The sequence below is a fragment of the Lichenostomus cassidix genome, chromosome 2 (genome assembly GCF_008360975.1).
Source record: "Lichenostomus cassidix isolate B80296 chromosome 2, HeHo_3.0, whole genome shotgun sequence".
Classification (NCBI taxonomy): domain Eukaryota; kingdom Metazoa; phylum Chordata; class Aves; order Passeriformes; family Meliphagidae; genus Lichenostomus; species Lichenostomus cassidix.
The window spans coordinates 46,923,055-46,950,429 of NC_139482.1; the positions used below are offsets into that span (position 1 = coordinate 46,923,055).

Here is a 27,375-nt window from a genome sequence, read left to right on the forward strand (position 1 = left end):
GACAATCTCATTTTAAACTGCATACTGAAAAAAAACTTAATTTTGTATTGATATATTATGGAAATTAGAACACTTTTAAATTACTAGTCCCTTAAAAAATAGACTGAACAACCCAACAAAATAAATAAATAACAATTTAAAAAACCCTAACCAAACAAAACAAATTTCCAGCCATTTCCTTTTGCCTTTTTCTTGGCTTTGACGAGGTCTCTCTCAACTTCCACTCTGACTTGTGGATTGCCAGATTTCCATACTGGTTTCCAGCATAAATGATTTCCATCTTTCCCTCCTTTTGGAGAACCATAGTGCTTAAGTTGCTTCTGGAACTGCTGGCAGAGCATCCAGCTTCACAAGCCTGGCACTTGAGTGCTGCAACAAAGCTTTCAGAGTTGCATTAGTCATGCAGATCACCTGTAACAAATGTGAGATTTATTCAGTACTGAAATACACCTGCCCAGCAATGACTGAGTGGTGTGTTTCACCCTGCTGATGCTATAGAAGGAGCATCAGGGATGCACTGGGCAAGGGAGAACAGTGGTGATTTGGGAGCCTAGGGAGGAAACCCATTTCAGGCTGTGTTTTCCAAACTCTCTAGCAAGGGAAGAGGAATATGGTGTGATAATACTTAGCAGTCTTGCATGGCAAATCAGCAATTGACTTTTAAAATATTTCCATTAAAAAGAACCTAAAACCCTTAAATGTTATCCTTGCTTGTACATGAAGGAGCTGAGCCATAAGGAGATGACAGGACTCCCTGGAGATAAGGAAGTACATTTTATAGTGTAAAAGGGGACAGGGAGTGCTGAAATGAAGCAGCACCAGGGGGGTGGGGGGTGGATCAAAATGTTAAAGTGGAACATTTGGAGTTGCCACTTCCTGCATGGATGGTGCTGGGAACTGCATCACAGCAAAGAGGCTCCAACACTGCCTCAGACCATATCCTAGTAACAGGGAGGATAATCTCCTCATGAGCAGCCAGGCCTTCTGACTGAGCAGCGAGAGCCATACCCAGTGTAAGACTTCAACAGACTTTGTGACTCCAACCCCAGGTGATGCTTTTGAAAACACAGTCAGAAAGGCACCTCTTCCATACACAGGGTAGGATGTCCAAGCTGCTGTAGAGCCAAGGCCACTGGAGAGAGTAATGCTCTCACACAACACAATGTAACACTTCAGTACTCTGATCTCTGTCATTATTTTGTCTTTATTTGTAAAAGTTGTATAAAATGTCTTTCAAAATGGGTCAGGTGAAACAGGGAGGCTTTTCCAATGTTGACCAGGCTTTTGTATAGGAATATTGTAGCAAGACATAAGTACACAGCAAAGCAACCAAGCCAGCCTGCCAGGAAAGGCTGCCAACACAGCACTTGACACCATGAAACTGTGCAGTGACGTGAGCTCACCACTGCTCACCACTGCTGTCCACACACTCTATCACAGAACTCCAGTACCACAACTCAGTAACCAGCCTCTTCACAGTGAGAAACAAAAATTCAGGAAAACCTACAAAAGCTACACTTCAAAATCTGAAACACTTTTATAAAGGAGGAATGACACATCTGATGCCAGAAACAGAAGCTGATAGCTTCGCCTATTGCTACATATTGATACTGACCACTTCCAGACTCCAAACTTTGCACCAGGCAAATCTATTTCTAGAATAATGAAGAATGTAAGTTTAATGGCACCTACTGCTTTGCAAAAAAGGTGATGCAGGTCTTCAAGTAAAGCAAATAGGCCTGTAGTAGTGTTTAGGACTACAGGCTGGTAAAAGAGTCAGGCCAGTAGGTATGGCATTTTGTGGCAAAATAGTGACTAGCCACAGCCTCCTGGTTTTGAAGACACATTATGCACGTGCACTTAGATTATAAAATGCTACTTCTGCAGGAGGAGGAAAATCACTTTGCTTATGTAGAAGTCACAGGAGAAAGGCAGGGATCTCCTGTCAGAATAAAATCAGTTCAAAATTGGTCCTTTCTGAAAGGACTGTCCCTTTTGCAAACCCCAGGGTCACCAAAGTGAGCCAAATTTTTGCATGGTGTAGTTCAAACGATCTCTGCTCAGTTTACTCCAAAGACAGCTTTTGACTGTAATCCTTGGCTTGACTTCAGTCACATGTGGCTTTCTTGCTGTTTTTGGCAAAGGAGTCAAAACCTGGAGCACGTGTGTGAGTGACTGACTGCAAATGGTTCCTGTCAGGCTGCTGCAACACCGTGTCTGCTCTGCACAGCTCTAAAAAAAAGCTGGGCAGGCAAAGTCACCAGTGATCAAACTAGACAGCCTGAAGGGGGGAAGGAGAGAAAACAGAGCTTTTATTTCTGCATACAGAGACTGAAATGTCACTATTGTTCATGAACTGAAAGCAACACAAAATTTAGGCTGCTGCAAGCAGTTCTCAGTCCCTGTCTTGAAAATAACTAAATTTAGTAAATTTATGCTTGTTGAATGCATTTGCTTTTTTGCAGCAGACAGCCAGCCAGCCATTGCAAACAACCTGCAATAGTATCTGAAAAGCAGCTGCTTTTATGGGATTATTCCTTCAGACCTCTTAGCCAACCAGCAGCTTTTCCTCACAGATTTTCCTAAGGATCAGAAAATGTGTTCTCAAGATTTTACTGTTATGTCTGGTAATGTCCTGGGTGTAAAACAAGGTGGGAGAGTTATTCCATTTGTTTCATTACAAAACAAAATAAGGAGGGGGGGACACTGTGGTTCAAGTCCATGCAAATGTGGCATGGAGGAAACCTTGGCTCCATCTACTCGCCTTATCCCACACCAGGCCTGTTACCAGTGGGCAAAAGCAGCAGGGTAAGAAAGGGCAGAAGCCCTGTCCAAGGCTCCCACTAGTGCCTGCCCAGCCTCTCTGACCACAGTTGCTTCCCAGGAGTTCAGAAGAGCCCTTGTAAAATGCAGTCTACTAAAACAAAACCCTTTGTCAGAATACTTATATACTTTGCCTCAACAATTTGATAATACTCCAGAATCAGAAAATGTAGGTTTTGTATTAAGTCCTCCTGCATCATCTAAGTTACTCATCATGTGACTAGAGAAAGCTCCTTGCTGTAAGGGCTTTCTCTCCTTGGTCCTGGATTTAGCACCAGCAGATAGAACAGAGGTAAAGTTGCTTCAGAGTGGTGCAGCACTTCTGTTGGAACACAGGAATAGGGCACTTGAGAGACATCTTCTCTCCCCCAGTCACATCTTGTTTCTGAAATGAGCTCTGCAAGCTCAAGCTTGCTGTAGAGTGGGGGTACTGCTCAAAAACTGACCTGATCCTCTGTGGGCTCAGGTGACCCAAAGGAGGAGTGAGTAATCTGCTGGGCTGGATTATGGCCCTGTGTTCCTGAATTTATTTAGAACCATAGGTGATGAAATCACAGTTTTGCTCGATCCTCCTTCCAAAACACTGCCATGCTGAATTTCCTAGACATGCTATGCTTGTCCTCAAAGGAGGGAGGCCCTTTCCAGAATTCAGCTTCCTGAAACATGTACTATACACATAAGGATGTGGAACAGTGTAATTTTTTGAGGGAATGAAGGAGAAAGCTTTGTTACCTGCTTACAGTCATTAAAACAGCAATACTTTTTCTCTCTTTTTTTAAATGCTAATTCTTTCACTAAAAAAAAAAACCCTGAAACTTTTTGTAATGTTATGGACTTTGATCCTGCGGCACAAAGACCTGCTTCTGTGCACTGTTTTTAAACTTTCTGTTTTCATTGCAATGATGACTAAATGGGAAAGTTATGCAGACAGCAATGCAGCATAATCTACAGCAGTTCTATTGCTATGAACCATGACAGCTGTGACCAAAGATAAGGCAAACAAAAGTGAACTAAGGGGGAATTTCTCTTCTTTCTCCTTTCCCCCACCTCTAAACCTGGGTGGGAAAAGGCAATATATTACAAGAGACAGCACCAAGCACTATACCAAACGTACAAAACAGAGTAGATGATTGGACAGATCACTGCAGAGGAACTTCTAAGCCAAATTTTACGAAAATGCACAATCCCTTTAAAAAATAAGCAGTATACCATCACAATGCAAAAGGACCTTTTCTGAATTCCACATATTCTGGCCACTCTTCCCTCCCATCCCTCATAAGTCCCTTTTTGCAAGCTCTGGGAAGTCCAGTTCTACATCCTCACACAGTAAGCGAATGGTGGTCTAATACTGGTCATTTATGAGATCCTGGAGCTCCTCATCAGTCAGCTCATTGACTTCCATGATCTTTTTCAAGTGTTCCATGTACCGGGCATGGTCTTGCAAAAAGTGTGGCACCCTCATGTTCTCAATCACAGCTAATCCTTTCAGGCGATCCACATCCTCATACGAGATCTGTAAGGAAGGACAGAGGTCAATTTAGCAGTACAGTCCTGTTGCCTCCCTGTTGCTGCTATAAGTTCTCTCCTGTAAATGAGAAAACACTTCAGGGGAATTTAAAATCTTGGAGAACCCTTTGGAAACATGAGCAACTGTGTGCTTCAGTGGAAGATGCAAATAAAGCACAATTTTAGCCAATGCCTTCATAATTCCTGATTCTGCTTTTGATTCAATCAGTAAACAGACTCACAGAAATCTGGATGAGAATCATCTACAGCAGCTGCAGGAACAGAGAGGGAAAGGATGGAGCACATGCAAGTCCTAGAATATCTTCTCAACAAGGCGAAAAGATTTACATGAGAATGTAAAAAACACTGTGCAAAAGACTAAGGAACTACAAAGGGAGTGCAGGACAGGCATAGCATGGGAAGCAGCTTTTGGGAAATGTATGGTGCCAGCCGACCTGAACTCTGCTGTTTCACTTTCACTGGCAAATGTGCTTATGCAAAGCTAAATTAAAATGCCCTTCTAGTAACTAACTGCATCATGAACAATACCTAAGCATCCCAATTTTAGGGTTTTTTTGTTATCCCCATTCAACAGCAGCGTGGAGATTGAGCATCAGAGCCTTCTGGGTGTTGGTGCCAAACTCAAACGTTTTCCTGCTTTTACAGGACCTGATAGCTTTTTTCTCTAAGGAAAATGGATATTTTTATCTTCATAGTCTTATGATTCTAAAAGCTAGGACTTCTAATCACGGTAGCTCAAGGTGCTATGAATGATAGTCCAGAAAGGATGAATGCTTTGGCTGGGCACATGCTGCCATGGAAGCACAGAGCAGGAGTCCTTGGGCACTCTCCAGTGTGATGAAATGTGTGTGTTTGCTGATTTGTCTCCAAGCTGTGTGTTCTGGGCACCCTGCAGACAGCAGCATATGCACTGGCAAAGCCCACCAGCCTCGCTGTGCTCACTAACTGGCACATCCTATTTCTTCACAGGAGGTTTGTGCCAGGTGGCTTGAGTGGAGCCTGCTCCTTCCAACCTTTATGCCCCATGTTTCTTCTAAGGAGCTGAGCACTGCACAGTCTGGGTTCCCTGGAAGCAGCCTGCCCTCTTGGCAGGGGATGGTTTCTATTCAGCAGTGATCACAGTGCTCATGAAGGATTCACCAAAGCGCAAAGGGCATGGAAGGGCTTTCTGGAAAGACAGGACAGTGTAATCCACATTGCTAAACCAGATCCATAGAGACAGGGGCATATCTCTGCAATGATAATTGGAACAAAGTCCACAAAGAGAATCAATTTGCATCTGAGTACATAAGTGTGCTTTTGTAGTTGCAATGACAAGATGCATCCAATTAAGAAAACAAACATACACCCCTGCCCAGGCTTATTCAAGTCACTAAGATACTGCTATTTGAAGATCATGTGGCATTACACCTAATTAACTTACTTAGAAGAAGTTACAGAGGAGCTATACAAAATCATACCATCTCCTCTCAGTCTGGAGACACAGAACCATGCACAATTAAATTCCACCTCTTTTCCCCCCTAAGGAAAGAAGAAGGATCCTTCCCCCCTCATATTTCTGTTCAGAGGTTTCGGTTACTGCTGCAATCAAGAAATACGTATCTGTAATCTGAGGTATGATTTGAATGTGATGCATTTCCCCAGTCCTTGCAACTGCTAAAAAGTGACCAAAGATGCCATCCTGAGGAGGTCAAAAACATAATCCCATCCTCTTGTGGAAAAAGGTTGTCTTCTTACCACATGTAATTCAAGTCATTGCACTAGATAAAAAAGACTGAGGATGAAACAGGCTTACTTATGCTCTTGGTAATGTGTTCATGTGTTTCTTGGGAAACACAATAGTAGGTGATATTTTGCTGCTTTTACTTTTTAAAACTCTGGTAGTTATGCTATACTCAGATGAACCCAATATCTGCATTTTATTTCTCTTCAGCACTACTTGCAATGCAATTACCACATCAATGTTCTGCAGTGCTTCCCGTATTTGATTATTTCCTGTGAAGTTTTAAGACTGCCCCTTTTAAGAAGCATATTTTCTCAGTTTTCAAGTGTTTTCATTAGTCACTTCTAGGTGTTGAACAGCTTGCATGTATCCTGTTTTCACACACCACACTCTTCTATGATGTAAGCAATGTCAGAAGCATCAGGAAGGCATGGTTGCCTCTATCAGCCAAATCTCTATAGCACTAAGAGAACAGAAGACACAGAAACTTCAGCATAAGTTTAAATATGTTCACATGGAAAGCAGTGCTCTGATTTTACAGCTGTGGTAACTACCTATTAAAGCACAGACACAATGTCAAAATTACTGACTGCTTCCTTTTTCTATTATGTTCATACCTTTATTGTATTTGAAACGAAAATATGCTCAAGGAATGCATGCTGAGAAAGATGAGCTCACTTGTTACAATACAACACTGAGAATCTTGAAAAGGCAATGAAAATTTTCCCACTAAATGCTGTGCTTCCCTGTGTTTAAATCCTGTGCTTTTTATTCTAACCTGGAAGATGTGCCAGGCAAGCTTAATACTCCCTTTGGAACAATCTGATCCTCCTATTCCACCCTAAAAAAACAAATAAATCCCCTATTTAAAGTGGTGATAAACCACTAGGCTAGATCCCAGTGCAAGTTTTATACTTCTCTATTTCATGAGAATATACAGAAGTATTGGAGCAGGCCCAGTGAAGGGTCACTAAGATGATTAAGGCACTGGAGCATCTCTCTTATGAGGAAAGGCTGAGAAAGCTGCTACTGTTTAGCCTGGAGGAAAGAAAGCTCACGGGAATCTTGTCAGTGTGTATAAACACCTGATGACACGGGAATGGGGCTCTTCTCACCAGCACACACTGGCAGGGCAAGAGGCAATGGGTGCTAGTTAAAATGTGCAGAATTTCATCTGAACACAAAACGCTTTTCTACAGAGAGGATGGAAAAATACTGGCACAGGCCACCCAGAGGGGTTGTGGAGTCACCATCAGGGGAGATGTTCGAAGCCCAACTGGATGTGGTCCATGGCAAACTGCTCTAGCTGACACTGCCTAAGCACAGAAGTTGGACTAGATCATGTTGAGAGGTCTCTGCAGACTACAACTAATCTATGATGCTGAGAGCAGACATTGTTCTGATACACAAATTTCCAGTTTGACTGCAGAAGTCTGCAGCAAAAACGTTCAGAATATATTTTAAGATCCCTTGATTTTAGGAGTTGTAAAATCAAGCACTTTTAAATTATCATACTGCTAGAAATAAATTGCTTGTAGACCTTTAATATGGATGCCATGCAATGTGGATCAGAGTGGAATCTGTAATTTTATGAGGAATGACTTAGTATGTTTTTGAAGTGGCCTAAGAATCCTGCAGACTCCCTGAAGAGAGACAGGCATAAAGCAGTAAAGAAACAGTGTGTGTTCAGTAGTTTAGCAGGCTTAAAGCAAAAGGAAATTTCAGAGAAGGGAGTTGCAGACTTACTTGACAGTGTGATTTAATTTTCAGAGCTTCCTAACTGTTTTTAGTTACCTAAATAGCTCTTGCTCATCAATATGGACGTTTCTGACAGTAAAGGGAAAACTTAAATGTGGACCAACACCCTCTATCATAATATGCCACTTCCCTTTATCACTCATTGATTGCTAAGCAGGCAGAAATGTTGGTAGCTCAAAATTCAAGCTCACTGTCAGTTTGACTCCCTGTTTAAGTATCAACCCTGCTTAATGAACTGTGAAAGCTTAGCAACCCAAGGATTTGGTTCAGGAAGTGAGGGAAAATTTCTGCACTTCATAGGATGATTTTGAGAATAAACAAGCCATGACAGTTACAATGAGCCTAAAATAAGTTCTGTGAATGTAGAAATACCATTATTCTGGGGAAATAACCCCTGATTTTGAAAAACACCTGCCATCAGTGAGAGAACTTTGAGATTAAATACTCTTTGTGGTGGAAGGGGGTGCATTAAAATCAATAGGTTAATTTTGTCTTCTGCTAGGACCATCACCTTATCTATTACCAGTCTTGCTTGGCTAAGGCAGTCTGCTGTACTGCAAGTCAGGTAATACCCCATAAAGGGAGGAAAGTCTGAGAAATATGACCATAAAATCTTAATCTGATAAGTGAAGAATGAGGACAAACTGGTAGAAATTTTTAGGGCTTCAAAATACTTGGAACTTGCACAGTGTAACTGAAGGTGCTATACAGAGCAGAGAATTCTAGATCAAAGTAAAACAAAGCACAATGACTCGTAGCTCATTAAAGGCAGGCTTGCTGAAATGATAAAACTGTACCCTTGGGGAATAATGAGTTCAGTCACCTTTCCAAGGGCTGTCAGAAGATGGAAATCAATGGACTCCCTGTATCTCAGGATTCGGAGGATGCCATCCAAGTACACCTGGTCCTTATTGAAACAGCCTGAAAGGAATGCAGATACATTGCACTGTATAAGTGTTTGGTCAAGGTATGTTCTCAGAAGCCATTATGAGCAGAACAATTTTATTTTTAAAAACTAGAAATTTATATCCCTGACTTTGAAAACCTTTCCAAAAACTAGCTAGAAGGCAAAATCCACTAGACAAAAAAAGAAATCAAACATAGGAGATAGTGCCTGTGAATAACCAGAGGCAATATTACATCTCTGGAAAGCAGGTCAAACCGTGACTATGAACTTTTTCAAAGTTTTGCATTTACATTCCACTTCCAACAACAACAAAAAAAAAATCCTTTACTGATTCAGCTTGAAAGTCTCACTCATGAGCATTTTCAGCCTTATTTTCCATAGCAGAATTCCTGAGACCCCGTTTTAGAAAGTGGGGAGTCCCATCTCTCCCTTTTGCAAAGTTTTACTGTGTAACATGATTAAGGAGCTCTGTGTGTGCTCAGAAAACCTTCCTGAAGTACAAAAAAAGAGAAGACAAATAGGGAACTCAACCTGGTTGTGAAGTGTCAGTCCACCCTCTCTTGGCTCGTACGCAGTAATCCCACCTAGTATTGGGGTCCTTGACAAATTTCCCCACATCCTGGAAAAGCTGACTGAAGGACATTTGGCTGGCCTGGTACACTGTGTAGTAGAGCAGGGCAGCTCTCCAAAGAAAAGGGTCTTTGCGGAACAGGACGCTGTGAATGCTCGCTAGCCCCTCTTCTGTAGGGTTGATTGGTTTTAACCCATGTTTTCTACGTCCATTCCGGTTGCACCAAGGCTGGCTGTTGTTGTTAAAACCTCGAAAATAATGAGTTCCTGGGGAAAAAAAAGGCATGTGGCACTTAGAACAGTAGCATCCAATGATTAACAAAAAATTATAAAATATATAAGGAGATGCCTGTTTCAGAATTCTGAGCTGATAGGACTGGGAGCTGTGGAAAATGCTGACTTTAGCCTAGTCTACAACAGAGAATTTTGTCAGAGACAGATACATGGTGCAAATTATTCCCCTGCTGACTGCAAGTGAAATTTCTGAAAATGCCTAAGGAATGCAACTATTAGGAGGACTTGACTTTCTAAATCTGTGGAAAGGAATTTTCTGAAGTGTCTTACAAGCTGAATTGTCTCTGGCATAGGCTAGGCATTGTAGGTAAGAGAAGGAAGGAAAATCAATGTAAAGGGGCAGAAATGTTGGTTCCTGAAGGTGATTAAACAGCACTACTGCAGCCTTGGAAGATGCTGTGTCCCCTTACAATGTGAGTTACAGTGGTTCTGGGCAATTGCAAGGCAATAAGCCTTGCAATTGCAACTGAAGAATAACTTCAGTTGATATTCAAGCACAAGCCAAGTTTATCCATTTTTTATTTACTTAATTAAAGCAGATGCACTGAGAAATTTGTGGAAATTTACCACAGGGCTGGGCCAACCTTGTGTAATGCAAAACCAATGCAATTTTACACCAGTTTAAGGATCACTGGGTAAATTCTTCATACTTTAAGCATGCCTACATTTGCAAGCAGTGCAGCATGACAGGAACAGATTTGTAAAGCAACATGGCAGGAGCTGAGGTTGAACCATCACACTATTTTTGTTTCCCTTAACTCCAGGGTAGTTTAAAAAAAAATTGCTCTCATGAGCAAAATGTCCCTGAGCAGTGACAGCACAGAAGGTATGCCCTGGAGCAGAGCCTCTGGGCTTGCATCAGCTGAAAGGATTACACTTTACCTGCTCCAAGATTCCTTTGGCATGGGAACCTCAGTGCAGTAAGTGGGACTAGCTGGTAGGCTTACTTCAAAAGCTCGCTCTGGATCTGACCTAACATGCTAATGTACATGAACCCTAGGAATCCTTTCACTGCATGCTGCAGGGATTAAAAGGTTTCTCCTTCCCTTAGCACAGCTCCAGCACAGGTTCTTTGGATAGGGATGCTCCCTCTTTCTGTATCCATCCAGTGCCTAGCCCATCACTGTGAAATAAGTAAGAATGCATGCAGGTACTCCCCTTTGCCTGCAGAACTGATGCCATGCTCATACCAATTTCGTGCCTCAGCATCCCCTCCAGCCAGTGCTCCCGCGCAGTGGAGACATTGATGGTGAGGGTGGGGCGGCCGTTCACCACTGTCATGGAGGCTCGGGACAGCAGGTCCTCCGTGAGATGGACCACAATCTGAAGAGGAGAGAGTTCAAGCACAACTGAAAGAGCTCTCTTCTCGCTCCTGTTCCTGCTTTTTCCTCAGGCCCTTCCATTATTTCATTTCTCTTTGGTCCCTTGCCCTCCACAACTCTGTCTTGCGATCAGCAATCACTCTTCTGAGTTCATCCTACTCACCTGTGCTACTGATGGAGCCTCCAGATTTAGTGAGGTGGGTGAGGATGAAAGACCAACATGAGACTGAAAAATTTAGTACGGTGACAGTGACTAGACTCAGAGGGCAGGCAGAAATTGCATGCAGAATAAATTAGAGAAAATTGCAGTTTTTGAACTGTGTTGAATTATCTTAGTATGACTGTGAACTGAAAAATAGTAGATAAGGACACATAAATTACCAGGTGTCTATATAATTAGCTGTGTGAAACCATTTTCTATGCAATTCTAAAGCCACTTCAATGAGAGGGAGAAGCACTGTGTACTTTTTTTCCTGTTACATGATGCAGAGTTGAAATATTATTGAAATACTGGTATTGTTTTGTTCTATACAGCAATAAAGTTCTTTCCTGTTCTCTCTTGGAAAACTGGTAATCAAAACAAAACCTGGCAGAGGAGGAAACTAATGCATATTGATATATTTTATTATTTGACTTCCAAAAGCATTTTTAAAGAAGTGACTGAGACAAAAAAGGGAAACTCTCTTTGCTGAAGACTAAGCACCTTTCCCTTTACATGTAAAGCCTAAAGAAACAGTAGCGGTCAGAAGAGCACAAGAGAGAGTACTTAAAAGAAAGATCACTTGTTTAATATAAAAAAAAAAAGGTACTGAAGGACCAAAGGCATTAATATGACATTTGCCTGTACTCAAAACTCACCATTCAGCTTCAAGTTCAACAGCAAACAGCCAGTCCCTTAAAACTTGTATTTAAGAGCTAGGAAAAAATAGGTAAATGCCAAAGCATTTAGATTTAAGTGACAGGTGCCACTTAGCTTTATTAACACCTTTTCAGGTGGAGAGAGTTTTTTCATATTTTAGACCATCCTAAGCATGATGTATTAACCCTATTTTCACAGAAAAAGTAAAGTATTTCATTAAGAAGGACATGGATTGCTGGATGAGGATGTAGGATCCAGCTTCCATAAAGTCAAACCAAGCCAAAAATTAAGAGGGATATAAAACCACAGGAAAGACCAAAGATACAATTTTTTTCTGCTTGCTCTAAAGAGCAGTTTATTAATCCCACTCTTAGAAACACATGTTAAGTCTGGCTATCAATGCCAAATCATAGTCTCACAAAAATGTGTGATGAGTTTAGCAGTTTCTCCTAATAATATTATGTTTACCAATTAAACCTAGTTTCTGGGAAATTAATTTTTGTCTCATGATTCCAGTCTCCTCTTGCTCACTGCCAGTGATTTCATCCAAGTCTTTTACTGTGTCATCTGGTGATTTCATTTGGATTAATCCCTTTTTTATACATTCAATTTCATCTGACTTTTTCAAGCAATTTCATGTAACTTCATCAAACTGGCCTTTTAAAAGCCTGAATATAGAAAATAAGTCTTTCTCACAGGGCTCTAAAAATTAGATAGTTAAAGCCAGGAAAAAACAGCACTGAAACCAATTCAACAAGCCAACCTCTTTCAGACATTTTTATTAACTTATGTCACTTTCATTTGTGTTGCTTCTTATAAATCACTCTCTTGGGCTGCTGCTTATTTTTCTTGGCCTCTTCTTAACTCTTTGCTTTGGTGTAAATAATTTGATACAGGAGAACGGATGACAGAACTGATAAATAAATGGAAATGTGCTGGTCTCCAAGTAGCTGAAAAAAGGAGGGAAGGAAGGGTGTCGTTCTTGGGTACTCCCAAAAGAAGGGAATTTAAGAACAAGCACATATGAATCAGGAAACAGCCTCAGAGAGATGACTGAAGTGTTCACAATGAATTTGTTTCAATTGTTCAAACATTAGACTGGGCTTAGCCATGAGAAAAGTGTGATGTAAGGAATATTCTTCTAATTATGGAAGAAAGGCCTCTCAGATGGTCTCCTGGGTCCATCCATGTGTAATGTCTAAGGTCTACATAAGTGTTACTTTCCTGATGCAGTGCAGGACTTACCTCACCAAGACAGCCTTCTTTCACCATGTACTTCCTGACGTGATTCCAGATGCGACTTTTGGTCAGCAAGCTGCCTCCAGTGGCCTGTTCAAATTTTTCATAGCTTCCATATTTCTGCAATGTTCGCTTCATGATATTAATGGACTACAAAATGAAAAAGCATAGCAAATATCAGTGCAGTAGGATCCCCATGTCAGACTGGCACGTGTATTCTTTCTCTCTTTCTCAATCTCTCTTTTTTAGTTTAAAGTCCTTCTTTTCTTAACTCACTGGCAGGCTGTACTCATTTAATACATGCTGACACACTCTGCAATGAATTTATACCATCTTCAGATATACATTAATGCCAAAGTACCAAAAAAAATTCTGATCAACTCGTCTTAGACCCACATAGATCAGTGTGATGATTGGATGATTATCAGTCTAGTAAAACAATATCAATTTTCTCTTTAATTTTGGCAATGTTGTACAACTGCTTTGTAAAACAGACATAACAGGTCTCCAGGACATTTGCAGTTTGACAGCATGTTTCTTTTTACGTTTTTCCAAAGAATTTGATAAAGATCAACTATTACTGTAATCTCGCTTCATTTCCTTGCATTTTCTAATTTAGGAACACTGAACCATGATTGAGCAGAAGTGTAACTATAATTTTAACAATAATACTTCTATCAAAAATGGCTCCTTACAATGAAATGCCTTGTACCATGGCTGTCCATTTCACAAAGGCAGAGAGAGAGCAGGAACTTTATTTACAGAACTTTAAACCTTTCGTTTAAACCACAGTACTGCTTTATAACCTCCCCAAAATGAAGGCCTATTTAATGACACAAATAGAGTGGTATCAACAATTCTCTTATATATTGCTGCTAGAAGAAGTCCTTTGCAGGTGGAAAACTTAGTATGATGCCCATAACCATGATCTGAACTCTGCATATTGAAGATGTTATTGGTGGGGTGTGAAATGCTCATCCCCAGTAATTTGCTTCCCAGCATGTCATTTCACACCCTTAAAAGAAAATGTGGTATGGAAGAACTTCTTTCCCAGCAACAGTGCAGCTACAGGTAATAGCTTTTTGTCATAGACTTGATAGCAGAAGCTCCTGATACTACCTTAAAAAATTAATGCTCTCGCTAAGAAAATACCACTAAGAATAAAGGTGAAAATCTCACTGAATCTCTTTTTACATTATACATTAATATCCCTCCATGAAGCTGGTAACATGCTTGTCTCATGTAATTCTGACATTGTCAGATTGACTGATTTTCCACAAAAATTGGGTTAATTTTTTATCTCTCACAGGTACTAACAATCCTTCTCTAATTTTTTTCAAGTTGAAAGTAAGCAACCCTGAGTAATTGCTTCTGAAACCCTTAAATGACAACTAGACATATTCTTGAAGTCTAGTAGCTCTTTGATGAGGGAAATATCACTTACCTGAATGCCAAAGAAATATTGCACCTAATGTTCAGTATTTCTTTGTCTTGAACATTTCAACTTCTAAAATCACTGGCTGTTTTATCATTTTTTCAGTGTCTGCAAAGGCTGAGGCATTTGCCTGTCTTATGGTCTCTTGGTTAAAGAAGCAACCTGAATATTCCTCCCCCTTTCCCAGGAAGTCTATTCTCAGCCAGCAGCCTGAACAATTCATGAAAATGGTTCTTCAGTTTCCTTTGCCAGGTGCCAGATCCTTAAGATATTTATGTTACCTACTAGTTGTTTGGTATGTTTGGTTTCTATGAACAATTAAGTGATTTTATTTGCTCACACTGGAAGAAGTCATCTCAATCAATCTTGTAGCATGAAATTTGTCTTCAAAACTTGTTGATATTACATTTCAATTAAGTCTATTAGACTAAATATTAAGTACCCACTTAAATTCTAGGATGCTAGACTCATTTGAAATGAAATCCCAGAGGACTCTCCTACCTTAGCTGGAGTGCAGGCATTTTCTAAAACCACCTCATCACAACAAACGGTGAGAAGACAAGCACTGAACACACATCAAACTTCCTGCTTGGCTGTCTGTAACAGCAAACTCCCTGGGGCTGAGACCTCTGTGCTACAGGAGGCAGAATGATTTTGGGAGTCAGGAGACCCAAGTTCTAGCTCTTCCTGCCTGCTTGCAGGCACCTTCCTGGGCTGTTAAAGACTTTCCCAAAATGCTGTGAGACACTTGAATCAACAGCACAATACAAATAGCAGGTTTTCAGACCTAGGTCTTCCTGAAGAAGCACAGACCCACTCTGGCCTCTCCTACCTCAACCTGATAGATTTCACAGCTTCAAGGGGAAACTTCTTTATGCGCCACGTTGGTAACCCATATCCTGGCATTCCTGCCACATCCAGATAGGTGTTGCAAGTTTGAACTCCTGCATACTGAGGCAGTCATTAAGCTTAAGCCTCCTCATTGCTGAGCAGATATTCAGAAATCACTAGGAGGTGTGCTCACCCCTATTGCTTTCTCTCTTGGTTCTGTTTCAAGTGAAACTGAAAAAAGTACTGAAAATTCTTTCCAAGTGGGCAGGTGTGGCTCTGGAAGCACTGAAACAGCAGGGACAGCCATCACACACAGACAAAGAGCACACAAATCCCTGGGGAGTGGCAGACAGCCCCAGCACTAAGACAAACCCCATCCCCAGGGATCCTTGTTTTGACACTTCTTGCCACAACCACTCCAGCTGGAGGTGGTTCTTGAGGGGAAAAGGTTTGGGAAATGTTTGGTTTCTAGGCACTGACTACAACACCAAGCCCTTAATTTGGGGTACTGCACCTGTCTCCAAGGTGAGGTCACTCAGTCAGGTGTTGCAAGAACTTGCTGGGAAAGGGGAAAATCCAGACCAGCATGCCAGCTCCTGCCTACTGCAGCATCCAACTGTAAGCTTATTTTCCAGCCTCTGGGCCAGCAGAACACTGGTACTGCTGCAGTTCCTAAGGCCAAACTGTAAACTCTTCAGAAAAGAACTGTGTGGCTGTACCAAGTTACCGGTCCACTCAGGCTGTAGCATTTTGAGTTTTATTCAGTGTTTATAGAGGCTTTTCTTCTACATGCTTGCTCTTAGTGGTGTAAAGATCTCATTTAAGTAATTTAGAGCGGGTAGAAATATTTTTAATTAAAAACTTCTAAATTAATTTGTAAAGAAGTAAAAGTTGATACTCATTGGGTTTTTGTATGAGACAGTGTTCTGAAATTAACCTATCTTTCTACTGTGATATCACCAGAAGTGATCTATAGTCTCTTCTAGAGGAAGAGAGAATTTTGTGTCAGACCCTGAGAATTTATGCTAACTGGATGGCCTGATATGCTTTGTGTTATGTATTAGCACACCTTATCTATAAATCTTAGTTAACAAGGGAATTTGTAACCAGTGGAGAATGATGTGTTGTACAATTTAGTGTTTTTTACAGACAGTGTCATGTTCTGGAATCTTCACATGCCTAAGCTGTGACATCACTTGGACATAGCACAGGATTACTCAGTGTTGAATATCATGTTGTTTAGCCTTCCAGCTCCACCTAAATTTTTTTCCAACATCTGATAAATTTGCTAATTGTAGGTTACTTGTATTATTACCTTAAAAGGTGTCACACAAACACATGCAATGTGGCATAACTGGTTTATTTATTAACTCAAAATTGCTATATTTTTATGAGTATAAGAGAAGAGGATGTATAACTCTTTCATGGGTGGATCACTCATTCAACAAAACGGTTGGGGGGTTTTTGTTGTTGTTTTTTTTTAATGTATATTGAAATAGAATTCTTGCCGCCTTGTACAATTCAAATAAACAGGTTACTTAAAGTTGCAACTTGCTGATTTTGGTTCTGCAAACTGCAACTGTTAAGTTCGTCTGCTCTGTAACATGGGGGACGATTACTTCTAAGCGAGTATTGGCACCTCTAGCATCTGAGCAAAAATAACAAACACTTGGAGTGCTAAGAAACTTCACAAGTAGTTTGAGCCAGAAAACTTTTCGAGCACACAGTTGCTGCAGTGACCTTGAAACACAGGGATAAGAGAATTAAGTTCTGTAATATCAGATATGTTAATCAATGTGAAGAGTGCAGATCTGCACACGATTTTCTATGCTCAAGTCTAATTCCCTAAAGGCACATATTGTGTGACTCATAAAAAACCTTGTTATGAAGAAAATATGAAATAGAGAGAAACAAACAGAAAAAAGTACCAGAAGAAAGACACTAAAATTAGCATTCTTCAAATGTATTAATGACTCAAAATGTTCTCTCTATATCTGTGAAAAGTCAGTCAATAAAGTGTTGGGGTGTGCCCAAGGTTTAAAAGTTTTGATTTAAGCAGAGGCATGGGATAAAGTGGGTGCTCACAAACCTGTGTGGTCCCCACTGCAGCACTGCTGGGTTAATGGTTTGCAAATCCTCAGTGCTCTTTGCCTTTAAAAAAATAAGTAAATGGGGCAGAGTATGATTTGTCTTCCAGACATATTTCAGTAATGCTATATTAACCAATTTCATAGACAGGCACAAATGCAGAAAGGGCAATAAGAAGACACAATCTGTTTTAATGCCCTAGCAGGCTATGCACAGCTGCGGGTAAAAATATTTTTGACATGACTAAAATATTCTCTAAAATTCTGAAATGTCAGGTTTTGAGCTCATGTGACTTAAGTATCCTAAAAACCCCCTATAAAAATGGTAGCTTCAGTCAAGAAAAGCTGGGTTTACAGCTTTTTATTAATAAAGGAATAAGCAAGTATAAGTTGCCACGAGCACCTTTTGTAGAAAAAAACAGGAATAATTCTGTTCACCAGATACCAAGGCTTTCTAAAATAAGTGAAGCAATAAACAGAAGCCAAAAATGTTTCAAAAAAACCACCAGCAAAACAGCATTGATCGTTCTGGTAGCAAAAAAAGTGACTGTGCAGTTGTGTTTTTACTGCAGACCCAGCTCTTGATACTGTGAGCACTTTTTTTGCAACTGAAGTAATCTTTTCTGAACTTCCTGTAAGATACCTATGTGTTTCTTCTGACAAGTAAAATCTGTGTGGAAAAAAAGAAATAGCAACGAGGAAAAGCAAGTGCTCCTACAATACTTGCTGATTAAAATTTTGATCAATGCTGCTTTTTATGGATAGTAAATTTGCATGAAATTAAATTCAAATTTGTGTGGAGATGAAAATTTCTAAAGCTAGTTGTAGATAAAAGAGAGAGAGTGACACCTGCTGGGCTTGGAGCTCTGTTAAAGCTGCTGGTTTGGTCATTTTAAAGTGCAAGGTATTTTTGTTTGGTATTTTTAGGGGCTGAACTTTGAGCTTTTCGAGTGACTCAAACTAAGTCTTGTGAAACAATGTACATCTTCCTTGTGAATTTCCAGAAATAACATACTTCAGTGAATATTAACTCCTTTAATGCTTTTCATAAAGCTGTTACAAAGCTTTTATTTTCCCATACTTATTATTGACAGGAAAAAAGGTGGAGTTACAAAGTAGAATAATATTGAGAAATCACTCATTATTAAAATAGTCTCAATTTAGGTTTAGGGGATTTTTTTTTTTAAAGAAGGATAAACCAATGACAGGCTTGCTCCAGAAAATCATCAGGCATAAAAGGACTTTTAAGGCTCTCCTAGCCCACACTGAAAGGGATAATTTGTATCAAATTCAGTTCATCAGAGTAGTAATTGTTGTTTTGCTGTAATCTACGTTGCTAATATTGCTAAAAAAAAATCAAAGAAAAACCTGTTAAAAAGCTGTAGTCAAGGAACAGTTTTATCTTGTGTCATTATAATTCAGTTTGTTGTTTAGAAGTACGGAAGATGATTTTAAGAATAGAACAGCTGTTCTGTTTTCTTGTAGAGAAAATATATTTTTAATGAAAACCCAGAAACTGAGCTTTAAAAATATATAGATATTTTCAATGTGAAAACAGAGACCAAGACTACCAGAACAATGATTTAACGGGCAATAAGACTTTTGCATGTTCTTGGATATAGAAGAAAAAAAAAGTCAGTCTGTTCACAAGCCAGGAATTAGTTCTTAAAATCCCTAGTCCTTTTATTCATTTATCTTTTCCACCAGAAATTTTAGTTTTTTTAAGTGAAATATTCATATCACAAAGAAGTGAAACTCATGGAATGGCAGGATGTCTTCCCAAGTTAAGTATCACTTGAAAACATAAGGATCTCTGTTTAGAAAAGCTTGTCAGACTTAAATAAGATCTAAACCATTTTAAAATAAAAAACTTCTAAACCATTTAAAAATAGCAAATGTGGGAAGAATAGTGCTTCTGCTATTGCATAGATAAGCACTGGGCTTTGTCACTTAGGTCAAAGTGGAAAGTAAGGCTTTTGTTGTTTAGGTTTTTTTGTAACTCACGTAGAAAGCCAAGGAAGTTATACAGAGTGGGAATGCCTGTAGCTATGTTATCAGTGTGGCTGCATGTTATGAAAAACCAAAATTGTCTTTTTAAAATTTACCTCTCTGAAATGGAATTTGGCTGCTGCTTGACTGAGTCTAATGTATATTCAAATAACCTTTCAAAGTTGATTACAAAAAGGAACAGCAACATATGCTTATCCAATAAAGAGGACCTCAAAAAATTGCTATCCCCTCGCAATCCCTGTGTCACCAAGAGGACTGGCAGGATTTCTATGCTGCCCCATTTCTCTGCCTGTTTAGGCACTGTATTTTCCTTGTACTGGACACTACTTCATTGCCTAAAAAACTTTCTTGCCTTAAATTACATTTTAGTTCCTTCCATTTAGAAGGAACTGTGCCTTTATTCTTTAATTTTAGGAAGGTTTTAATTTTTTTAATAAAGAAGATTTTATTTCAGCTCTACTAGTACATTCTCATCTTTGATGCATTTTTTAAACCGCAGGGGAGAATGATAAGGAGAAATGACTTGCTACAAACAAAGCCAAACACCAAAAATGTGGAGGAAGAAATAATCAGTCGAAAAGGAGGGCAAAACCAGTAACTATACCTGCTTAAGAAATCTGTCAGATGCATGGCTGTGCTTAGCTAACACATTTGGCAGAGCAGGGTTTTCGTATTCAAACTGAGGATTGTATGTGAAATCTGAGTCGAAGAATTTAACCTTCTCTTTCTCCACATTGGAAGGCTTGATCGCAGTCAGTAAACAGAGTTTTTGGCCAGACGCATCGCCTTCCTTCCCATGGCTTTTTGAGGACTGGGATTGCTTTGGCTTCGTGAGATTAGAGTGCCTTTTAGTTCTACTCCTGGGCCGCGCAGGCAGTCCCGAGCTGCTCCCCGCAGCCGCCGTGCTGTTGGCAAACCTGGCGCTGGTGGCCACGGGGCTAGCCAGGAGGATGGGGGGCTGTCTGCTGGCACAGCACCATCCCGCTCCCAGCAAGGGCAGTGGCACTTTGAGCTTGCGGTGCTCGCTGCTCCGCGAGCTGGAGGAACACTTGGCGGTTTTGCGGTGTTTCTTGTGGTGAGCGGATGGCTGCTTTTGAGCGTGGTGCTTCTTCTCCTCTTTGCTCTGCAGAAGGACATTGTAGCTACTGGTTCCTGTTGTGAAAATGTCCTTAAGGATCCCAGAAGGTGGATGCTGGAGGCTGTTTTCATTATTAATGTTCAGTTTATGTACTTCCAGACTCAGGATTGATTTCCTAGAAAGCTCTGTCTTAGGCCAGTGAAGTTTTTCTGCATTTAGCGGGGGAAAGAAAAAGAAAAAAATGAGGACAAACTCGATTTTCCCACAGTGATACTAATCTTAAGGACTCAAAACTGCAACATAAACGAAACACAAAATGTCTTGACTACAGTCACATCACATTAATCTTGACTTCTGGGCATAGGAAGAACTGAGTGTGTATATCACCTTTGAACTATTAGACTGGGACTTGTAAGATCCAGCTAAACAAGTATTTTATACTTGCATCTCCATGTACAACTAGACTGTTGGCAGCTAAGAACTAACTTGTTTTAGAAAAGACTCTGCAGGACTTCACAAATGTTTACTGCTAGATTAACAAATACATAGTTCTGAGCAAAATCTGATGGATCTTTATCACGCAAGCAAGGCTTTCTGTATGCATAAAGAATAACTTAAAAAATAGGAAACTGTATAGGAGCATGCGAGCAGTGTTTACAGTGAAGTCCCACAGGGATCTGTGCTGCGATACAAGCAGTCTGGTGTGATCTCATCTGCAAAATCTGATTCACAGAATTTACTCGCAGGAAAGGATGAGAAAAGTGGAAAGGGCCAGCTACTATGAACGATTTACAACACCGTATGGATAGTAATATACGCTTAAAAGTTTCACATGTTCAATCTTAATACAGACAGTAAGCTATATTTGAAGTGGAGAAAGAGAGGGCAGCTAGTTACACTCCTGAAAAGCCTTAAGACAACACTGGTTATTTCATCTGTTCAAAGTTGTTCTACGATAATAGCTGGCTTTAAAAAAAAAAACACTTGAGAAGAAATATTGTAAACTAAGCTGAATGCAAGCAGCAAATGAAGTTCCTTTAATGAATGAGCCCTCCTTTCTCACTCAGGCTGTTGGCATAGCTTCAGGAGGAGATTGGTCCCTGGTGCAAAGCAGCTGCACGGAAAAGTCATTGAGGATTAAAACTGCATTTAACATTTGTGCTGGCTTGTTAGGGAGAAGTGACCTTGCTTCACTGGTTGTAAGCATCCCCTCCTCTCGACAACCAGCTCCTCCTGGAACATTAGGTGAGCTGAAACTACAGGTACAAATAAATTGTGCCACAGAGAAATGTTTCCTACTTCTGTACCTAAAATAGAAGGACTCACAGAAGAGGAGATATGGCTGGAGCATGATTAAAGCCTGCAAAAGGGATTTGAGCTTCATCCCACAGTTATACATAGCTGAGCCGTAATTACTTTACATACAGTAATTATACTGTGAATGGAACATTAGCAAGAGATCATTAAATGCCTCCAAGGGGGGAAAAAAATCGACAGTGGCTTAATTTCAGCTTTATTTTCACAGTAAAATTAGGTTTTGCTCCCAATGTAAGCACCATGACAACGTATTTTATGCTGTTGGACCTCTGTCAGTTCCGTATCAACCTGTGTTCTTCAGTTCTCCCGAATAAAATTTCCTAAAAAACAAAAAGACCAGAGGTCCTATTTGCATGAACATACGATGGGTGATCTGCAGCCTGGATGTTTCCTCCACTGGAAAGAAGGGAGATAGAAGCATTAGATTATTCCCTTTCACTAAAGCATGTGTATCCCATGCAAACTCAGTTTCCTTCCATGGTAAGTTTACGAATTCCTTTTCTGTGCTTGGCACAGGAACGTGCTCCTTGGCATTCCTGTTCAAATTCTGTCAGATCATTCTCATCACATACGTGACAACCTGCCTACATGACTTATCTTGCTTTCGCATGAGCTGTCGTGGTGAGAAACCACGGCTCCCCATCACAAGGAGAACAACATCAAACTAAATGCATAAAAGAGATGCATTTTTTGGACCGCAGAAGAGGATGACTACTCTTGTATTTCCTGCAAGTATTTGAGATTGACTTCAGACTTGTATCAATTATTACAGTATGAGAATCCTTACTTCTAAGAAGGGTAAGTTAAGGTTTTTAGAATGTCTGAACACATGTAAAATTTCTGAGCACATGACTTTGCTCTAGGTAGACAAAATTGAACTTGGAAATTACACTGCTATTTCTTAAAATATAGACAAAGAAATAATATGACCCTAGAGGCATTAACAGTTCATGTTCTCTACTAATCAGTTCTCAAAAGCCACAAAAAATACAGAAGCCTTAAATTCCTGTTATAATGGAATAATTTGAACTAATATTACACATGCATCTAAGAAATGATAAACAGAAAAAACCAGAAACTGAATTCAAGGAAACAACTCAAAATAACCTTAAACCACACATTCCCTCCCCAACCCTTGTGGCAATGTAATGCCAAAAACTCATGACAGCAAGCTGTCAGAACTAAGTGGTACAGTTGGCCAGTAATAAATGCATTTATATGTAGACAATTGCTTAACATCGTAAGTCAGAATTCTCCTGAAAGTGTCACAAATGGTGGTTGAGTGCTGAACATGCACTGGCAGGTTTCACATGCACATGGCTGATATCAGAAATAGTTGTCCCCAATCTGTAGTTACTTTATAAACACAATCTCGTAGCAAAGTGACTTTTCAGCTGCCAAACTAAGTGTGGCTGTCCTTAATTTTCTTCTCACTAAAGGATACTGTTTGATGTCTATTGGTGCTGGAAACCTAGAATCAACAGGTAATGCAGCCCATCTGAAATATTATAATAGATAACAAAGCAGTTTTCACAGAAGTCATGTAACTTCTGCTCTAAAATTTTCTACAGGTCTTCTGAGCATCATTACCAAATAAATTAGAAAATAATATCTGAGACTATGTCAAAATCATGTTGCAAAGCACCAAATTTAAAGTTCTTTCTCTAGTACATTTGTTTAATCTTTAACAGGTATTTTAAACTCACATCTGTAAATCAGACAGCATCAGGTAAACTAAGAATCTACTGTCTTCTAGAAAACCTGACTTAATATATCCACAAGGTTCCAATGATTAGCAATGCCTGGTGACTGAAAAAGAGGTCTAGTATTCTGAATATAAAACCAATTCATTGCACAGCCTGGCTTCTGAAAACCTGCTTCAATATTTCAAAAATACTGAGATACCATGCTGCTATAAAGTAGCCAGTTGGAATGGATAATCAACCCAGATTAACTGCATGGATTGCTTCAATTCCAGCTTTTAAAATCTGGATATATTTCATTCCAGATGACTGGAGATTAGTTCTAAAAGATATGAAAAAGGCAAATTGACAACCACCATGTTATGGTGTAATGCTATCATGCATATCAGGATATAGGTATCACGCTACAGATCCCAAAAGTTTTACCTTTTGTATCTCATTCACATGTGTTACATGTGTTCTGAGAAGTACAAATCGGAATTTCCTGACTTATTTCTGCCACATTTGGAATGCAAGGTGATGCAGACATAAGCAAGGATAATCAGGGTACCAAAGAACAGAAAACCCTCCTGTTAATGGCAACTTGGTCTGTCTTGGACCAGAGTAGAGCTGTACCCCTCTTCAGAGCCCCACTGTTTGGCTTCTGCTATCCAACAAGATGGACTAGCAGGGCAGCCAGACTGTGCCCTAGCCAAAATCCCATAATTGTCAAGATATCAGTTGGAGCTGGCAGTATGGGACCTACTCCATCCTGCAGGCACAAGTGTACTACTTGTCACAGAACAATTCAAAAATACCACAGGCCTGATTTTGCAAATAGAGGAGTTTTACCTGTAACTTCCATTTATATGCAGGTAGCTATTCCAGTGTCACAGCAGTATTGGAAGAGAGATGGAGTCCAAGCCTGCTAACAGAGGATTTGTGGCAACTACAAATCCCATTATGATTCTGGACTCATGAAACACTTTCCACATATAAATTGCACCCCAGTCCCCAGCTTTGAACCTTGCACCATTGCAGACACTGTCTAATATTGTCAGAAGTTATTTGTTAGAAAAAAAAAGTTAGATTTTATGTTATATTCAGGAGCCAGCTTATATTATTAGTCTCCATCCTTTAGAAACTGATTGATTGAGCTAGCAAGTCAATAATATGTGCAGTAAAATCCCAATGTAAGCGTTTTTCTAGACTTTGGAGAGTGTTGCATAAATAACTTCCTCTAGGCTACAGGGCAGCTGCTATCCAAGCAGCTTCTTAAATACCTGTTCCAGAGGTGGCATGAGGTTAATGACAGGTATTTGTGGGCACTGATCCCTCTGCTGGCTAGCCTTGCTCTAAATAGCAGAGAGCTCCTGCAGTTTTCGAGCAGCTGCCACTCAGGTTATATATACACAATGAACAAACCCTTTCCAAACTGCAAGTGTGACTAAGGTGCTTAGCAAACATGTTCATGAAGCACTTCCTACTATCCTACAAATGTAATGGTCTGAGCCACTACTTTTGTTTTTCAGATTACCATTACCATGGTAATGGTTAGAATACGGTTTATTTTTGCTCAAAATCAGAAATCATTTCTAGGCTGACTTGAATTTTCAAATTTATAGGAACCCAAATAATGTATGTGATCTGTCTACAAGCAATAGTTAAGTCTGAAACTGAGAGATGAGAAGGAACTACACAGATGTGACAAGTAAGATCCTTTCTTTGACACACTGTGCAAAGGTACAATTACACTACAAAGAAATATTTATCTCCAATATTCAGACAATTTGAATAGATTCACAACACCCTGTAGTTTATGGGTTCTAGACTGTATGGTTTGTGTGTGCAGAAGGCTATAGAAAGAATATTCTGCAAAAAAGCAGGCAATATAGTGTTGTATATGAACCTGTAATGTTCCACTGCCTCTCAAACACTACAGGCTTCTATTTGACCAGAATCCTACATTTTATTTCCTCACCACTGTAAACATCTTTAAAGTTTAAAAATACTCCAGTTTTGAACAGAAGCTGTCAGGAAACTTGAACTGGACAGCACTGGATGCTCTATCTATAACGGCTGAAAATAGTTTAACAGTAGAATTAGGCAATGAGTTTCTGTAAAAACACTGACATGGAGTTACTTCGTATTTTCACAAGCATCTTAATTATTAACTAGAGTCTGTAGTTATTGGGAACTTTTACGTTTAACCTAAGACTTTCACCTCCCCGCCCAAAATAGACACCTATTTACTTTCCTCCTGTAAAGGTGCTATCTGTCATTTAGCTTTTAATTCTGAGCTTCAAAAGCAAGGGCAGGTTTCAGCTATCAGCCAACTTGTGTATCTGATTCATTAGCTGCCAGTGTTTGTAAGTAGCTCTGCATCTATAGGACTGATTGGCAGTTTGGATTTTCTTTAAAATGACAACCCCATTTGAGATGTACTCTTTCTACCTTAAAAAAAAAAAAGAAAAAAGTATGGATTGACTTGTAAGCAGTTTCCTGCATGTTTGCTTCTATATTGAAATACAGTATTATGTAACCGACTCCAAATTCAGGTCCTTCAAATTAAATTACATGAGCACAGTAATAATCAGTAAAAGTGAAGACTTGGCTCTAATGAAATCAAGTAACAAACTCCTGCTGATTTAATAAACTCAGGATATAATCACAGAACACTGATTTATAGGCAGACCTGCACAGGATGAAACCTTCATCCAAGCAGATCTCTGGCTTGTTCTACTGCAGCACAGGTGCAGTCAGGAATATTTGATGGAGGGATATGGACTCAACTATCTTTCACGAAATCTCATCCTTTAAGATTGAAGTGCCTATTGCACATCTCCAGGGCTGCTCTAATCGATCCCATGAACTTTATTTCTGTTCCCATCATCAGAAGTAACACTCTAGTCACATTCATGCACAGATGGAACAGCATATCAATTATGCAGAGAAAGAGTAGCTGTAAGAGATCTCAGTTATGATTGCAAGGGTGTTGAACGAGGGCACACCAAGACACCGCCAGCAGATTTCATGTAGATAGATTTCCCCACGGCAAAGTAACATTGGCTTGAGCAGCTGAAGTCATGGCACATGAAAGGATGTCAAATTTAAACAATGAAAACATCTGTTTTCAAGCAGCTAGTGTGTTGTAGGTTTTCCTGCATTCCACATGTACACAGCACGGAAGATAGCAGTTTTGTGTGGCACTAAATACTCTTCTGTGTTATCATTACATAGCCATAATACAGGCTTTTATACACACTACATGGATTTGTTAACTTCTCTGAGAACACGGCAAAGGGTAGAGCCAAAGAGCGAAAGGCACCAGCAATAATTAGCACTAGTTTTATTAGCATTGCCCTAGCACGCTGTATGCCTGGCTCCAGCGGAGCGGTGTCACCTCCGCACTGCCCAGCGTCCCGGGGCAGGCAGGGCCCGCAGGTGCCTCTCTCACTCCTATTCCCGGGGGCTCCTGCTCCGGAGCCAGCCTGCTGCCGAGCCCCTCGCTGTTGTCCCCACGGAGCAGGTGACACCCCCTGACACCCGCGGCGCCGCTCGGGCGATGCTTCCCCGCCCGCCAGGGAAGGGCTGGCTGCCCGCCGCCTGCCCCGGGCTTGGCAGTGACCGCGCCCCCCCGCTCCCGGTACTCACCGGTGACACAGATGGACTCCAGCATGGTGCTCCGCCGGCCAGCGCCGCCGCTCTGCCCCGCCGGCTGCCCCCTCCGCGGCGGGCTCCCGGTTCCTGGGCGGGGAGCCCTGAGGGGAGGCGGCGGGGAGGCAGCGCCCGGCCCCGCGGGATGCGCCCGCCTCGCCGCCTCGGCGGATCCGGGGAGCGCGGCTGGCCCCGGGCCGGCAGGCGGGAGCCGCGCCGGCAGAGCCCCCGCCCGCCCCTGCGGACTACAAGACCC

At 40.6% G+C, this 27,375-nt stretch overlaps 1 protein-coding gene across 1 annotated transcript; it reads right to left on the reverse strand.

Moving 5' to 3' along the window:
• Nucleotides 1–1,176: 1,176 nt before the first annotated feature.
• MATCAP2 (microtubule associated tyrosine carboxypeptidase 2) lies at nt 1,177–27,350 on the reverse strand. The gene is made up of 7 exons (XM_085051411.1): nt 27,117–27,350; nt 19,990–20,672; nt 13,029–13,172; nt 10,793–10,925; nt 9,270–9,575; nt 8,655–8,752; nt 1,177–4,336 (listed from the first exon to the last, which is right to left on the reverse strand). Exons 1-7 carry the CDS (start codon nt 27,139–27,141, stop codon nt 4,166–4,168), a joined length of 1,560 nt encoding a protein of 519 aa, XP_084907537.1. The 5' UTR covers nt 27,142–27,350; the 3' UTR covers nt 1,177–4,165.
• Nucleotides 27,351–27,375: the final 25 nt, after the last annotated feature.